The sequence below is a fragment of the Leptinotarsa decemlineata genome, unplaced genomic scaffold (assembly GCF_025532065.1).
Source record: "Leptinotarsa decemlineata unplaced genomic scaffold, Ldec_3_MD MMD2_tig00004307_RagTag_RagTag, whole genome shotgun sequence".
NCBI classification, from domain to species: Eukaryota; Metazoa; Arthropoda; class Insecta; order Coleoptera; family Chrysomelidae; genus Leptinotarsa; species Leptinotarsa decemlineata.
Genome location: NW_027412606.1, coordinates 3828350 through 3845474, shown reverse-complemented (window position 1 = coordinate 3845474; position 17125 = coordinate 3828350). Strand labels below are relative to the sequence as shown.

The 17125-nt window shown below is 36.3% G+C and overlaps 1 protein-coding gene across 1 annotated transcript in view; it reads left to right on the top strand.

The window, feature by feature from the left end:
• LOC111513108 (uncharacterized) overlaps window positions 1–17125 on the top strand; it is a 102851-nt gene that overhangs the window by 2690 nt on the left and 83036 nt on the right. Inside the window, exon 2 of the mRNA XM_074179105.1 lies at window positions 2504–2704. Within this exon, the coding sequence (XP_074035206.1) occupies window positions 2504–2704 (201 nt within the window). The remainder of the gene's footprint in view (window positions 1–2503; window positions 2705–17125) is intronic.

The window sequence follows — 17125 nt, the reverse complement described above, 5'->3', positions numbered from 1 at the left end:
CGCAGGGGAATGGGTTAGAAGCTTCCAGAAGATATTCTGAAATGTATTCTCAACGACAGCATCCTTCACATAGAATATTTGCTCGACTTTATCAACGATTACAACAATATGGTTTATTCGACAAAAGAACGCAGGATTGTGGTCGCCATCGAGAAGTACGAACACCACAGCTTGGGAAGCAGTACTTAATTTGATTGAAGAACAACCTACTAGCAGTACTAGAAAGATTGCTTTCCAGCTAAATGTTGATCATATGACGGTATTTCCAATTTTAAAGGAACAACTCTTATACACTTACCATCTGCAACAAGTACAGGCACTGTTACCGCGAGACTTTCCGAACCGTCTTGAATTTTGCAATTGGATGCTGAAAATGATTAGAAGAAATTGTGACTTTCTGAAGACGATAGAATTCACAGACGAATGTAGTTTTTTTGGGACAAGATTATTAATTTTCATAATTACCACATATGGGCTGATGAAAATCCTCACGCTTTTGTCGAAACTAACCATCAAGAACAGTTTTCTCTTAATGTGTGGCTCGGAGTTATTTTGATTTAATTGTTCCTCATTTTTTACCTCCACGATTAAATGGTGAGGCATACGTTCAATTTTTAAGAGAAGTGCATCCAGTACTGCTGGAGGAAGTTCCTTTGGGCGTCAGAAGCGATATGTTTTTATGCATGATGGGGCTCCAGCTCATTTTAGTCAAGAAGCACGTCAGCATTTAACTGAAACATATGTCAATCAGTGTATAGGTCGAGGAGGACCACAGAATTGGCCCGCTCGATCCCCGGATCTCAATCCTCTCGATTTCTCTATTTGGAGCCATTTACAGCATTTGGTTTATCGTTCTCCTGTTCGCGATGTAGAGGTCTTAAGAAACCGCATCATCGATTCATGCAGGATAATCAGAGAGACTCCAGGAATATTTGAGCGAATACGTGGCTCAATGCGCCGACGTCTAGACGCATGCGTAATGTCTGATGATTTTACATGATTTCTACATGTGTGTTTTATTATTAATAAATCAGTTTTGTTTATTACCCTTCGATCGTTTAATGCAGGTACCAACTACAAAATAATAATAAATCCAATTCGCATTTATGACGATGTATCTCTGTAGTTGTTCGTAAAATAATGTTTTGCTGCGAACTGGTTTATTTTGGGCAAAAAACCCAAAATACATTTTTTGTTTAGAATGAAACAGGCTATCAAGAATAAATTTTTAAATGGTAAACAAATAATAAGATAAAAAGTTACATTGGAAATAAATTTTAGGAGTTGCTTTTTCCACCCCTTACAACCATGGGGTAAACCAAATAAATTACTGGCTAAGTGTCTTTTTGATAGTACAAAACGTCAGGTTAATTTCAATATTGTAACTTCTTCAGTGTTTGTGAAAAAAATTGTTATACAAATTTTATATACCCCCTTTAAGGGGCTGTATCTTAACAAGGGATGCTCCAATGAAGTTCCTTTATATGATAGACACTATATTTTTTCGATGAGGAATAACCTTGTTAAATGTTTTACATTTATTTAGTTACACCATGTTTAGCTTCTTAAAATGAAATAAAATAATGTTGTTGGGTTTACTGATGATTACTACATAAGGACACATTGCAAAAATAAATTTGGATAGGCAATATTGTGAATTTAATGTTCATATAGATGATAATTGTTTTATATAAAGATATATTGCAAATAATACATAAGGCAAAATTGTAAAATTATAATTTAGGTTGGTATACATGTATGCTTGGTACGCCTGAATGTTTTACCTTAATGGGTTATCTTTATAGCATAAATAGAATTAGCTCGCACTAGTTCTTAGTTTTAATCTTCCTCTTTGAAGATGATGGTGATCGAAACACGTGTCGAGGTGTTGAAAATAACGATTTGGTGTTGGGAAAAAACTCCAGTAATATTCATTATTACACCAAAGGTTCCAAACAGTGCTTCATAATTCAAATTATAATTCACATTTGACGTGTTTCTGGATTTTTTTCAAATATATCCGAGAAAATGAATTCCATTTGGCTTTTACACACTGTATACCACGACACAATAGAATACATATTTATTGAGATATGGAGCTACAAATTCACATGCCATCAAAACGGACAAATCTTTTGAAACAACCTGATATTCAAGTATCTTCATCTGCAAAGAATGTATGTCTTATACTGTGTTGATAAAATCAAGATGAATAATAACTCGAAATAGAATTTGAGGTCTGGTCATAAATATAGCTTTCTTCCAAGAAAATATCAATTTTGAAAGGTAACTGATGCTTCTTTCATTTCCGTTTCATCTTGAAGCGAAGGCAAAAGCCAATTTCATGAAAGACCTCAATGATGACATGTAGTGAATTATAAAAAATCTCTCTGCTCCACACGTAAACTATCTCATCCTGCAGTATTTCGCCTCTCCTCAAATCGTATTACCGATCTCGAACGAACCCCGTCTGATCCGTCTCTCAATTTCTCTCTTGTTCCAGATTGGTTTCCGGGATGGGCCCACCACGGCCACTATAACAAACAACCGAACGACGACGGCTTGAGCGAGCAGGACTGCGTGGAAGTTCGCAGGATTTATCCGCTTCCTTCTTCTTCCGCCCGCCTGACAGCCACGTTCATGTGGAATGACAGAGATTGCTCTACCCCTAATTATTTTATCTGTGAGCGCCTGCAGAATGACGGTAAGGAGGGATTGATGGGCGATGAGGAGGGGTTTTCATTTGGTCTGTAAGTGACAGTTCAAAGGTAGCAGCATCTTTGTAGGTGGAATTCATGTCAGTTATTTTGGAAGAATATTTGTTTTATTGGGTTTTTCAACTTTGTAGTGAAAATCGATTTCAACTCAAATCGAATCAAATGAAAATACGCTTTATTGAACGAAGACTTGCATCTTATTGACAAAGTCCAAGAAATTCAATGTAGATATAGAAAAAGTTCTGAAAAATTTAAATGTAGATACTAAATAGTTCCAAAAATGTATGAATGTAAATATAGAAAAAGTTCCAAATCCCTGAAAAAAAATAGAAGATTAATCGAAAATGACAATTTTATTTAAACAGAAAACTGAAATAACAAGGAAATAACATACAAGCTACAACCAGAAAATAAAAAATTTAAATATTAATAAAAGCTGACATTTAAAAAATATTATTAACAAAAATGAAAAATAAAAATTAAAAGATTCCAAACTAGTTATCACCCGAAGACGACTGTGAATACTAACAATCGAAACGTCGTGACGTAACTTGGTTTGGAATCTTTTGATTTCAATTTTTATTTTTATCTTTTTCGTTAATAATATTTTTTAATTTTTTAATTTTCAGCTTTTATAAATATTTCAATTTTTTATTTTCTGGTTGTAGCTTGTATGTTATTCCCTCGGAATTTCAGTTTTTTGTTTTAATAAAATTGTCATTTTTGGTTATTCTTTTATTTTTTTCAGGGATTTCAAATAGCAGTTATCACCCGAAGACGATTGTGAATACTAATCATCGAAACGTCGTGACGTAATTTGGTTTGGAAATTTTTAATTTTTATTTTAATTTTTCATCTTTTTTGTTGATAATATTTTTTAAATTTTTTAATTTTCAGCTTTCATTAATATTTCACTTTTTTATTTTCTGGTTGTAGCTTGTACGTTATTTCCTCGTAATTTCAGTTTTTTGTTTTAATAAAATTGTCATTGTTGGGTTAATCTTTTATTTTTTCAGGGATTTCAAATCAATTTATATTATATCAGACAATGCAAGTCCGAACTGATGAAATACACCACGAAACATTGTCAACCACCTTCAAACAGAGTTCCAAAAATGTATAGATAAAACACCACCATGTATAAAGTGATAGTATGAAGAATAAATTGTTAATTTATTGTAAAGAGGATTCCCAACTATATTATGGTCACCAAGTAGGTTCTTCACCGCCTTTTTGAAATGAATGTTGCTTAGATTTGCAGATCTCATTTCTAATGGTGAATGATTTGAAGTATATGGAATCCTTGATAAATTCTAAGTTGGGATGGGAAGTCTAAATGTATAATTGCTATTACGAGTAGCATAGGGACTGGAAGCAAAGTATAACTTCGTTTTATGTTTATAAATAGGGCAAACCGTCTCTAAAAAGTGCGATGACTGTTGAAACTTTATTGGCAGTGAAAAAGTTCATCCGAACACGAAATTTTGCATCTGAAATCTGAAATTTGTTTGATTATATGTCCATCGGTTGATAATTCATTACAATATTATTGAATATCCTCATTGATAATAAGCATTCAGTAACTTGGTAACTGCCTACTAGTTTCACAACATCTTTATTGACTATTTTGTCAAAATATCGAAAATACAAAAACTAAAATCCAGACAGACTCGGCTTCCTGGATTTGTTGTTTATTTTATGTTTCAAGAAATTGTTTTGTTTTCATAGGGGAGACTGGGGCAAGATGAGATAGTTAAGACAAAACTCGTTATACAAGGAAAATTAAACTCTTCAATAACATTCTTTAACAAAAGAGGTAACCACTATACATTTCTCTCTTATAATTAAACGTTGTAGCATGCAAAATCACAGAACTTTTTTTGGCAAATAATGAAAAAATAAACTCGGCAAATTTCCCGTTTTGCCGCATAACTGGGGTAAGATGTGAAACGCTGTGGGGCAAAACGAGTACGCTTTTTAATCGGGTAGACAGCGTTCACAAATGTGTGCCTCTTCATCTTCCTCATCTACTCCGGCACATGAATTATGCGCCCAACCGTGACACACGCCGCAGATGACCCAACCTTCGGTTGAATCTGAGTATAAGTACGCACAATAGATGCAAGCACAGTCATCATCCTCTTCTTGGGATGAACTATCTTCCGATTCAGTTTCTTTTTTGCATCTTTTGGTTTGACGCTTTTTCTGCAGGTTTTCCTTGTCAGTTGTCTTTTTAATCTTCTTTGCAGTCTTTTTTCCAGGTTTCTTTATTTGTGATTATCAGTCTTTTTCTTATTTTTACCTTCTTCAATACTTATATCTTTCATGAGTTCGTTTTTGTGAGGTGATTCAGTTAGTATTGCAGTCTTCCCTCGTTTCCTAGTCTTTCTCTCCTGAGTCCTAACTTCTTTAGGTATAGCCATAATATTTTCAGGACTTACCAGAAAAAAAGAAGTTACTCTTTTTATTTGCCTTTCGGAAGTTTTGTCTGTAGCTCGAAATGTTGACGTCGAAGGTTGCTGGCCAATGTTTGTTCAGGGTTCTTCCTAGTATTAATAATCTCGAGAGAATATCTATTGAAGTTAGCATCTGCAGCAACGTTTTGGAAAGATGTGGTAGTTATAGAAATGTCAATTTGAGAATTCAACGCATCATTGTTATTCGAAAAGGATGTGGCTGGTTCAACAATATCTTCTTTTCCAGTGGATAAAACTGGATGGACAGCATTTTCTGAGGATATCAGAGGCTCTGGAACACTCCCTTTATCAATTTGTGAGTATGGATTAGAAATAATGTTTTCTGTATTTTCTGACAAACCAGGACCATTTTTAGCCTGAGAACAAATAGCTGAAAAAGGTACATTATTTTGCTGGGTTGCAGACGAAATTTGTCCAAGGTGAGCTGAAGGGGATGACCGCGATAGATTTTCTTCAGTGATTGCTGGTTCGGATGTTTGAGTTGATGGAGCATTTTCCACATTCAGCTCTTCTCTTGCCAGATTTTCTGTGTTAGTCGTCTCTGCAGCTATGAAATCAGCATCCGTAAAAACATTTTTATCTAATGGCCATATACCACCTTTACAAAATCCATTTATGGCTGTGAGCATTGTGGCTGCTTTTAAGTGAGCTTATCCAAAAAGTTTTGCCACTTGATATGGTGTAACCACGCGACCAGGCATTTTTTCACTTCTGCACTGTAGTACGTGGTTGAAGGTCTCATGAAAGACACGTCTAAAGGCTGCAATTTGTGAGTGCAATGTGGTGGTGTACATAATAAAATCACATTATTTTCTGTTGCATAATCTATTAGGTCAATATTTTTGGTATGTGAAGAGTGACCGTCTAACAGAAGCAATACAGGCTTTTCTTTTGTTGTTTGTGCAAACTGCACGAATGATTTGAACCAATCAAAAAATATTTTTGTTGTAATCCAGCCATTGTCACTGCAAGTGCCCCATAACCTTGACGGAGCATCATCCAAAAGTTCTTCTTTCATCCGCTTCCGAGCGTATATTAGCATAGGCGGGACATAGGTGCCAACGGCATTAAAACAAATTTCAGCAGTGACCAACTGGCCTCTCTCTGCTGATGAGAGGCAGCCGACTTGCTTCTGGCCATTGACAATACTTAGATTGACTTTTTGGAACAGTACTGATCCCAGTTTCGTCTACATTGTAGATCCTTCCAGGCGTCAGTTAATGTTTATCTATTACATTTCCCAACAATGTAAAAAATTTGTCGACTGCCGCTCTAGCGGCTGATGTTGGTTCTGGGCGTCTGTATGCTAGATCAGGGTGTCGTTTTAAAAACCCGCTCAGCGAATCTTCTCCTGTCATACCAGTTTCTGTATTAAATGGGTTATCTATGTGATTCCGCTGAGCCAACTGATAAGCTATAATATGAAACTCTTTTCCTGTTAAACCAAAAAGCCGTGCTTCCATAAATTTCACATACTCCGCCAGCTCATTTTCTTGCTCGGCTGTGAAAACAGTTTTGAATCTTCCCAATTTTTTTTCCCGCAGTCGTTATCAGAATCAGTGATGGCATTAACAGTTTCACGAGCTTTTCTTACTCGTCGTTTTAAGGTCGACTTCGGAACATCGTATGTGGCGAAACTCGAAGAAATCCTATTCTATCAATAAGAACAGCATTTACTGCTCTTCTCATATCTTCTTCGTTCCATTTGCCACGATCTGTTTTTCGTTTATAGTTGCGAACCATTTTATCTGTAGGCAAATAAATAAATAAATATTTTTGATCCTGATTTAAGTAGAATTCACAAATATTATCAGTACATAGAAAATGTTATTTTAATGACAAGGGCGGGGCAAAACAGGATAGTGTCCCATTATGCCCCGATCATCTTGCCCCGATCCACACGTAGGTAAAAAAGATGACACAATTCTAACCTCAAACTTTACCGGCGAAAAAATCTGGTTTGAATTTAATGTTTCGGACTACTATAATAAGCTCGGGATTGAAATAATACATTAACACAGGTATTTACATGTATGTACATCAGTTTTCGGGGTGAGTGGCGGGGGATCACTGTCTCTCTCTTATGGGTGTTTGACAGTCCCCCGGTGCAGACCACACGGCACTCACCCAGTAAAGTTATCGGTCAACCACCCAATCCCGCGTCTGCGGGTAACAGGCGTTGGCCAGTTTCAAGCTAGATGTGTGGGAGAGGTGTCTCGCAAGAGCCTTCGGCGGTTACTCATCCAACGCTGGAAAGGTAACTTTCCTAACATGAGTGCCCCTCGGGGTAACGTAAGGGTATGCGGTGCAGACCATATGGCGTACACCCAAAAGTTGCTGATGAACCGCCCTATCCCGCACCTACACGGGTAATGGGCGCGACATCTTCGACAAATGATGTGTGGTAGAGGATGCTCATCAAACGTTGGAAAGGGAACTTTCCTAACATGAGTTCTAGGGGGAGGTGAGTGCCCGCTCGCGGCTGGAGGCTAGCGAGCCTCATCTCCAACTGGCGTTGGCCTCTTAGGGGCAGCGGCTCCACTAGCGGATAAAGGGATACGGGGATGCGGTAATCCATTCATGGGTGCATTGCAGCCCCATACCAAGGCACTGGACGGCTTATGCTGTTCCGTGATCCTCGCCTGCTTCTGTACGGATCCGAGCGTTCGAGGTGTCGGGGCTCGCGGTCCTTCCGGGCTCTAGTATCCGAGTCTAGTCTTGGAGGGCACCAAGGCAGACGCTTGAGGTTGGACGGAGCTACTAGTATCCGAGCTTAGGACCCCGACCGACCACTTCCGGGACCATGTTCCCAACTGATTTGGCATGGTTGGCGGGGGCAGGTGTGCGACGCGAGCACTTTCTGGCGAAAGAAGAGCTTAGTTAACTTGTACGAACGATCGGTCGAACGCTGCCGATGATCCTGTCTCTTAGTTAGCCACACTAAGTAGATGTAAGGAGGCAACTCCGGGTTCGGTGAGCGGGAGGAAGCCCTGCGAAATCCTGTTGGTATGGGGTGAGGGGCGGTTCCCGGAAGGATTTCCCAAAAATCCACCCCTCCACACCCGATCGCATCCAACGCCAGGGTGCGTCTGGGGGGCCTAACCGGCCCCTCAGGCCCCCCGGTACGGTCGTATCTATGACTCTCTTAATCAAATATCGCGTGAAAACACTTGCAATATCACTTTTTTCTCTCTGCAACGCAAAAACGAGTTCTAACCTGTTCGCTCTGCTTGGACACACTAGCGGAGAGTGAAGTTCGTGCAAATGGCGCTGTCGCCGCTCCGAACACGATTACTATTCACGCACACAAGCTTACTTCCCGTGCTGCCCCGAACTTCATCTTGCCCCGGTCTCCCCTACATGATTGATAGTGTCACAAGACACTGCTAATAAACTGATTATTATTATTTTAAAGATGAGTATATTGGAACAAAAACATAACTTCAACTTGTACTTCTTCATTTATGTAATCAATTTTATATTCAACGACTTTCATGCTGTGCTAGATAATTCTATTCTGATATGTTTATATTTGCTTCAGTTGATATGACATCCCTCATAAATTTAACTGAAACTGACTTGCTATAAACCATATCTTGTATGAATTATGCAATGAAATGTCTGATAAAATGATATTTTAAAGCATAATAAATTTTTCATGACTGAACAATGCAACAAGCTTCGTCAACGTTATCAATATCTGCAAATGCAAATTTTTGTCAGACTGTATAACCGAAAAAAAGGGAACGGAATTCTTGACATACATTCGAATATCAAAATTTGGGTATTACATCCGACAGTAAATTAACTTTTAGTGGATATATTGTTATATCTACCTACATACCTGGTAACCTGATTCAAATTGAATTGAATGATTATTCATTAAAATTTTACAGTTCAGAGTTGAAGCATAACAAACGGAAATTTTGAAATAACCTTATGAATATATATGTGATAAATTTATGGATATAGCCGTTACTACGTGGTAGGAAATCATAATGAAGAAAAGAGAAATGAAACTTTCTATGTTTTTTTAAATTTTTGAAAAAAAGAAAGTTTCATTTCACTTTTCTGCACATACAGTGTGACCCATTTTTAATGGAAACACCCTCCTAAAATTTGAAGTTGTGAACCAATTTCAATATTTTTTTTTGAAATATCAAGTACTAAAACGTCTACCTTGGGACAAAACTTGAAATGTTTATTGAAGTTTCAGGGCATACTATGATATTTTTTCTTAGTCGAAAATCGGGATTTTTTATTAGCGATTTTTTTATTGAAAAAATCACTACGCTACTGGATTCAGAGTGCCTCTAAACAAGTGTGACCAAAATTTCATGAAAAAATATTCATTATTAACAGAGTTATGACAACTCAAAAATTCGAAAACTCACACAGCTAACAGTCACAATATATAATTTTTTATGATTTCAACAATAAAGTGCCGCCAGATGAAAAAAAAACAAATAGCGTAAATATTTTTAATGAAAATAACGGAATTACATTCAAAAAATTTTAATAAACGTAACTAATAACTAATTATTGAAATGTTTGATTCAGTGCAACAATTAATTCTAACTCATATTCTAGTAGCCTCTACTAATCCACCACGTATTTCGATACATGTGTCGTAGCGCTTACGAATGTTTCTGATTACGCTCCTTAGTTCTTGAGGGCTAATATCTGCACATACCTGTTGAATTCTTGCACAAAGTTCATTTCTATCTCTTGAGCGGTTTTTGTAAACCTTTTGTGTGAGAAGTCCCCAGAGAAAAAAGTCCAAAACTGTGAGGTCTGGAGATCTGCGTGGCCACTCTATAAACGGACTACCACGGCCTATCCATCGGTTTGGAAAATGTTCGTTAAGCCATTGCCTCACAGCTCTGCCATAATGAACTGAACACCCATCTAACTGGACAATTGAATTTGATCGTTCATTGATTGGCAGATCGTGAATAGCCTTCCAAAACTCTGTGTTTAAAAATTCTAGAAACCCCTACGCATTTATGTTTTCCTCAAAAAAGAAAGGACCAATAATTCGTTTGTTCAATACCCCACACCAGACGTTGATTTTTTGGGAATACTGGCTTTAACAGTTTACCCAGTTAGGATTATCCGCTGCTCAATAGCGACAATTCTGTGATGACACTACTCCATTTGTAGTGAAAGTGACTTCGTCGGTATAAAAAATATTTTTTAGGAAATTTCTATTGTTCAATTATTCCCCTTGGGCCCATAAACAATATTCCAGGCGTCTTGCTTCGTCGCCTTCTTGGAGTGTGTGTGAAAATTTTGGCTTGAAAGGTTTAATATTCTTCGCCTTGAGACATCTCCGAATAGTTTCTCGTGGAATATTCAAATCTAAAGTGGCATGCCTTATACTGGCATTAGGATTATTTTCGAAATAATCTTAAAATGATTTGATCATCCCTGTTTCGTCTTTGTACAGGATTACTTTTCAACATCATTTTTGATACTGCACCAATTTCATTGAATATTTTATTTATTTTATTTACCGTACCGCTAATACGAGGACGATCTGGATGTCTCTCATTAAATACTTTACAAACCTCTCTAGCACTTCTAACGTCATCTCCCGAAAGGCGTACAATTTCAATTTTCTCTCTTACGCTCAATCTTGCAGCCATGATACAAAATAATTCGAAGAACTGTAAGATGAATATTGTTGACAATAGTACAGTTGAATCTTTCACAAGTTTCAAACTGTAATATCATTTCCATGGCAACTAAGATTTAAATTGAAATATTAGGTCTTAGTTTTAGTTAATTTGCGTGAAAACTTGAATGTAATTCCGTTATTTTCTTAAAAATATTTACGCTATTTGTTTTTTTTCATCTGGCGGCACTTTATTGTTGAAATCATGAAAAAAATATCCTCATTGCTATATCTGATGATATAGGGTGTTTTTTGTAACTGTTAGCTGTGTGAGTTTTCGAATTTTTGAGTTGTCATAACTTTGTTAATAATGAACATTTTTTCATGAAATTTCGATCACACCTGTATAGAGGCACTCTGAATCCAGTGGCGTAATGATTTTTTCAATAAAAAAAATCGCTAATAAAAAATCCCGATTTTTGACTAAGAAAAAATATCGTAGTATGCCCTGAAACATTTCAAGTTTTGTCCCAGGGTAGACCTTTTAGTACTTGACATTTCAAAAAAAAATTATTGGAATCGGTTTACAACTTCAAATTTTAGGGAGGTGTTTCCATTAAAAATGGGTCACACTCTATGTAATACGTTGTTTTTTGCCTGAGATATAACATACACTTACCGAAAAAGCTTTTCCAATCTCAACAATTGTTTCAAAATGAAGATGGTAATGTTCGATAAACGGGTATATTTGTTAAAAATTGAAATTATGAAGGACACATTTGGGTGAAACAAATGCTTCAATAATTTTGAGCTGAAAACTCTCCAAAACATTTTTACTCGTCATGATGATGCATCAATCAGAAATAATAATCAATCCACGAAAAACATCCCCATATTTCACACACAAAGGATTTGAAGGGTGTCCTTGAGACTTCTCTTATATATATTCCGCTCCTAGAAGTCTCAACGAACTCAAGTTAGTAATTGATATGCCTCACGCTTTTTCGGACGTTTCCCCATTTTCCATCTCTCCTAAGGGAAGTTCAAGAGAGTATTTGAGAGGGATAATCAATTTTCAATTTTTGTTATGATGAAAGTTTTCCGCTTCAAATGTATTACTATTGGGGGTTGTAAAAACAGTTTTTGTTCATCAATTTCAAGGGACTATAGGTTTCAAAAAACATAATCACAACTTATAATACACAAATATTCGCCAATACAATACTATGAATTGAAATGATAGTTTCCATACTTGTCTACATTTGTCATATAGCAACTTCATTTTCAGAAATGATTATATTTATGTGTTTGAATCGAAGAATAGATTGTTTGAAGGTGAAAGACAATGTTTCATGATGAATTGCACGACGTTTCGATTGTTAGTATCCACAATCATCTTCGGGGACTAATTCCGAGAGATGACTATTTATGGGCCATTCGAGTACTTTCACTCCTCTCCTCTTTTCTTTTGTCGCTTCACCGGTTCCGCGGGAGATGACTGTTTGGCGGGAGTTGATCATTTTTCGATTGATTATGGTTTATGATTATGGTTTATATATGTTGCGTATCTCTACGCTAGCTTGGCTGAATACATTGTTGGACAACATGTATGAAGTCTTCTTTGAATTTCCTCTTTAACCAGTGTTCGTCCCTGAGTATGATCTCAGCTTGGAAACTCTCGATGTTATGTTGATGGGTCCAAACATGCTCTGCTATTCCTGATTTGCTTGTTTCCCCTCGCTGTGTACTCAGCAATGCGAACTTTCAATGACCTTTTAATTTCTCCGCACTCACAGGGTATCCAGTAAATGCAATTCTTGCAATCGCAGTCTGCGTTTGGAGGCCTGGTTTTCGTGAGGCTGCTATACATAGTGTTTTCGGATCTGAAGCAAGTTCTTATGCTGTACTTGGACCGAATTTTTCTCATCATTTCCCATAATCTTCTGATGTCAGAAAGTGTAAGCAATGGTTGTGACGGCTTCTTTTCCTCACGAGGCTCATGCTTGCTGTCTTCTATCCAAAGTCTGTTCCACCATCGCTTTGAAGTAGCCATTCCGTTGAAGATCATTTTTGATGATATCTAGTTCCTTCTCGAGACCTTCGAATTGAGAGCACGAAAGCATGGTCTAATAAAGTCTTGATGATCCCTCTTTTAGTCGATTAATGGTGGTTGGATTCCTGGTTCAGATACTGTCCTGTGAGAGTGGGAAACATCTGTATAACGAAATTTCACTCACACACAGGGAGGAACACTGGTTCAGGAGGAAAATCAAATAAGCCGCATACATGTTGTCCAACAATGTATTCAGCCAAGCTAGCGTAGAAATACGCAACATATGGAAACCCATAATCAAGTGAAAAATGTCCAAAGATAAGTGAAAGTACTCGAATGACCCATAAATAGTCATCTCGCAGAGGAATTAGTTCATCACCAGAAGATGATTATGGATACTAACAATCGAAACGTCGTGAAGTAACTTGGTATGGAATCTGTCAATGTATTTGTGTAATTGTTCTATTTGTCACGTGTATTTTATTTCACTGTAATTTCATCACAGGATTTTTTTTGCTTGATTCTTTTTAATTTTCAGTTCAATTCAATTGTATTGGTTTTTTCAGGGATTTCAAATTATTTATTTATTTATTCATTTATTTATTTGTTTATTCATTTATTTATTCATTCATTTATTCATTTATTTTGTTTATTTATTTATTTATTTATTTATTCATTCATTTATTTATTTGTAATACGATACTCTACAGGACACAGCCCAATTACAGAGCAGGAAATAACAGAGTATATTAAATACATCACAACCAAGTGACTGTAAAGTCTACGAACACTACAAACAATACAAACAAGTGATTATAAAGACTATACATTTTATATTTATTATAGGTGACAAAACAATTATTTTAGAGAGTGGGATTTTATATTTGACAATTTACAACTGGATATATCTAAATTATCGCTAACAGAATTTGTCACTTTGAACGTGGTATGGATCGGAGAATTCTCCAGAACATTTGTGCGAGATGTTTTTATATAGAAAGTACTCGGGTGTCTGGAACAGATTCTAGGAATGCAAATATTAAACTTTTCCAGTAATGTTGGGCAGTCAACTATGCTTTTGATAATTTTATAGGTTAGTGCAACACTATAATATTCACGCCTTTTTTTGGAGACTGCAAAAGTTATGCTTTTGTAGCAAGTCAGAGTGGGTTGTTCCTATTGGAGGATAAATGCCATCGGTTTTTAGGCTTGGCAGTTTCGAAAATAGTCGTTGAATTGCTTCTATTCTATCAATGTGATATTGATAAAAGGGGCTCCACATAACTGACGCGTATTCTAACTTTGATATTATGAAAGCATAGAATAAAGTTTCTATAGTCGAGGTTTTTTTGAAATCACTACTGTTACGCGCAATTAATCCGTACAAACGACAGAAGGAGGTTACAACATTATCGATATGCCTATTAAATAATAGTGCAGTGTCAAATGTGACGCCAAGATCAGTAAATGTTTCTGGTCCCACCAGGGAAACGTTTTCTATTGAATAATCAAAGATCAAGATATTCGTTTTCAAACTGTAGGACATGATCTTACATTTATCCGGGTTTAGTGACAAGTTATTTCGATAACACCATTCTACAACCCGTCCTAAGTTTGCTGAGAGGTTCACACAATCATCTATGTTCTCAACGAGGCAGAATAGTTTTAGATCATCGGCATATAAAAGGAAATACACATCTATAACATCTGCAAAATCATTAATGAATATATTGAAGAGCAACGGTCCCAGATTTGCACCTTGTGGAACACCGGAAGAAGCACTATATTCAGTAGATTTGAAACCATTGAGCTGAACATATTGTTTTCGATCCTGTAGGCTACTAGTTTGTTCAGTAGAATGCCATGGTCAAGCCTGTCGAAGGCCTTAGAAAAGTCTGTGTAAGTAACATCAGTTTGGGCCCTATTGTCATAAGATTCAGCAATATGTTGGGTTACAGTCAGAAGATTGGTGACCGTTGAACGATTTTTCATAAAACCGTGTTGATTTATACTTATATTGCAACTAACATGCCGATATATAACTCGCTCTAGCAGAATCTCAAAAACCTTTGCAAAGTTGCAATTAATAGGGATATCAGACAATGGAAGTCCGAATCAATGAAATTCAAAAAAAATAGATTGTTGAATGAAATAGCTGGAATGACAAAAAAAAACACAAGAATTTGAAAAACTTACAAAAAATTAAGAAAGTAATTAATCACAAAATAAACACTGTCATCATGAATGGCGAACATAGATGTTTCGGAATAAGCCCCTCGCCTCATTGCCTTTTGAGCACTGATCTGCATATAATTATAATATGAACCATTCAATTCATTCATGAAATTACCTTTATGTCACAAATGAGTTCAAAGTACTCATGATGCTTATGATGTACTAACTCCAGTAATATTCAATCTACTCATGTCATCGATAAAAGTACGTAATGACATCAATTCGCTTATTTCATCGAATCCCAGTTTACCACATATTTGCATGAAGATGGATAAGTAGAAAGCTGAAACATTCCCAAAAATTAATCTCCTCTGAAAATATACCTGGTTTGAATTCAAACGAAATTCCAATGGACGATGATATATTCTTCCACGTATTTTTGACATATTTCCCTACTGCATCATACTAATCGCAGGTATTTTTTTATCTTCTTTCAACCTTCTCTGAATTCACAGAAAATCAATCTGAAAGGTCTGTGTCTGTATGTGTGCGTATGTGAGACACAAATTCAGTAATGGAATGATCGAATTGAAAATGAATACTTCAAGAAGAACTGATTTATTCAAAAATTTGAAATGTATGTACATTTTCGAGGTTATTCCAGAATTGAATGGAACTGTCCGTTACTTGATAAATGACATGTGTTTCGCTTCACAACAGGACGGATCAATTTCTCCTAAGTTATAAACATTTTATACTCCGGAAATACTAGCTAATACCTTCGACCCAATCAAAAATTTATTCCGGATTCGATTCAACTACCTAAAATGAGCTGGTACAATCCCTAACTCACTAGTGAAAATAAGCAGAAACAGGTCAATACCCTGATAATCATTACGTATCAATTATTCCCGGGACAAAAAGTATGATTTGGGGAAAACAGTTTCAGTAACGGAAAGTGATCAAAATCATTTAAATCGTTCAATAGATATCGTATTTTTTCAATTCTTTATTTCATACTCTCTAGAAAATTGAGCTTCGAATATTTATCCTGGAATAAACTCACAATTTCGCACAAAACTCAATAATTCTACATATCCAACAAAAAAGGCTGAAATATATTGGAATCAATGGATATCAAAAAACATCTTGCTAACAGAAACAACATTGTTCTGAATGATTATATAAATCTTAATGCCTCTTCAATGATGTTATTAGTAAATTCCTGAGAAACAACAAAAAATCAGATATTCCTGATGAATTAAAAAACGTCAATCTCATTAACCAGCACTTCAATTCCTCACCTCAATCAGATCTGCTCACCAATTGTCCTTATTAAATCGATATGTTAATTCGGAAGAAACTGAAAACTCCCTTCACTTCACCTCAGTCACCTGTGAGATTGTGCGAAGTTCCCTAAGACGCATCGAGAGCAACGCTTTGGGTTCTGACGGGGTATCCCTCAAATTGATCAATCTCATTGACTCTTTTTTGATAAATCACTTCACCTTTTTCATAAACTTCATCATTACCAGTTGACAATTTCCAAAATGTTGGAAGGATGGATTGGTTATCCCTCTGGCTGAGTGTAACTCGCCTACTGTCATTTCTGACCTAAGACCAATTACAATTCTACCGTATCTCTCTAAAGTAGTGGAATCGATTCTAAAAAATCAGATCAATGAGTACGTCAATGAAAATCATATTATAACATATGTACAATCAGGATTCAGACCTCAGCATACTACCACCACGGCTCTTCTGTCAATTACTGACGATATTTTTCAAGCTGCAGATGAACAAAAGTTGACCTGTTTGATACTTCTAGATTATAGACACTCTAGATCATGAGATATTGTGTGACAAACATGTCCATTTCGGTTTTTCTTGGAAAGCAGTGTCTCTCTTAGAAAACTATCTGAAGAATCGTACTCAAAGAGTTGTTGTGTATGAAGTTTTCTCAGATACTTTGCCGGTATTGAAGGGAGTGCCACAAGGATCTATCCTTGGACCGTTGCTTTTCAGCTTGTATATTTGTGACTTATCTGTCCGTAAAAAATGCAATATACATCACTATGCAGACGAC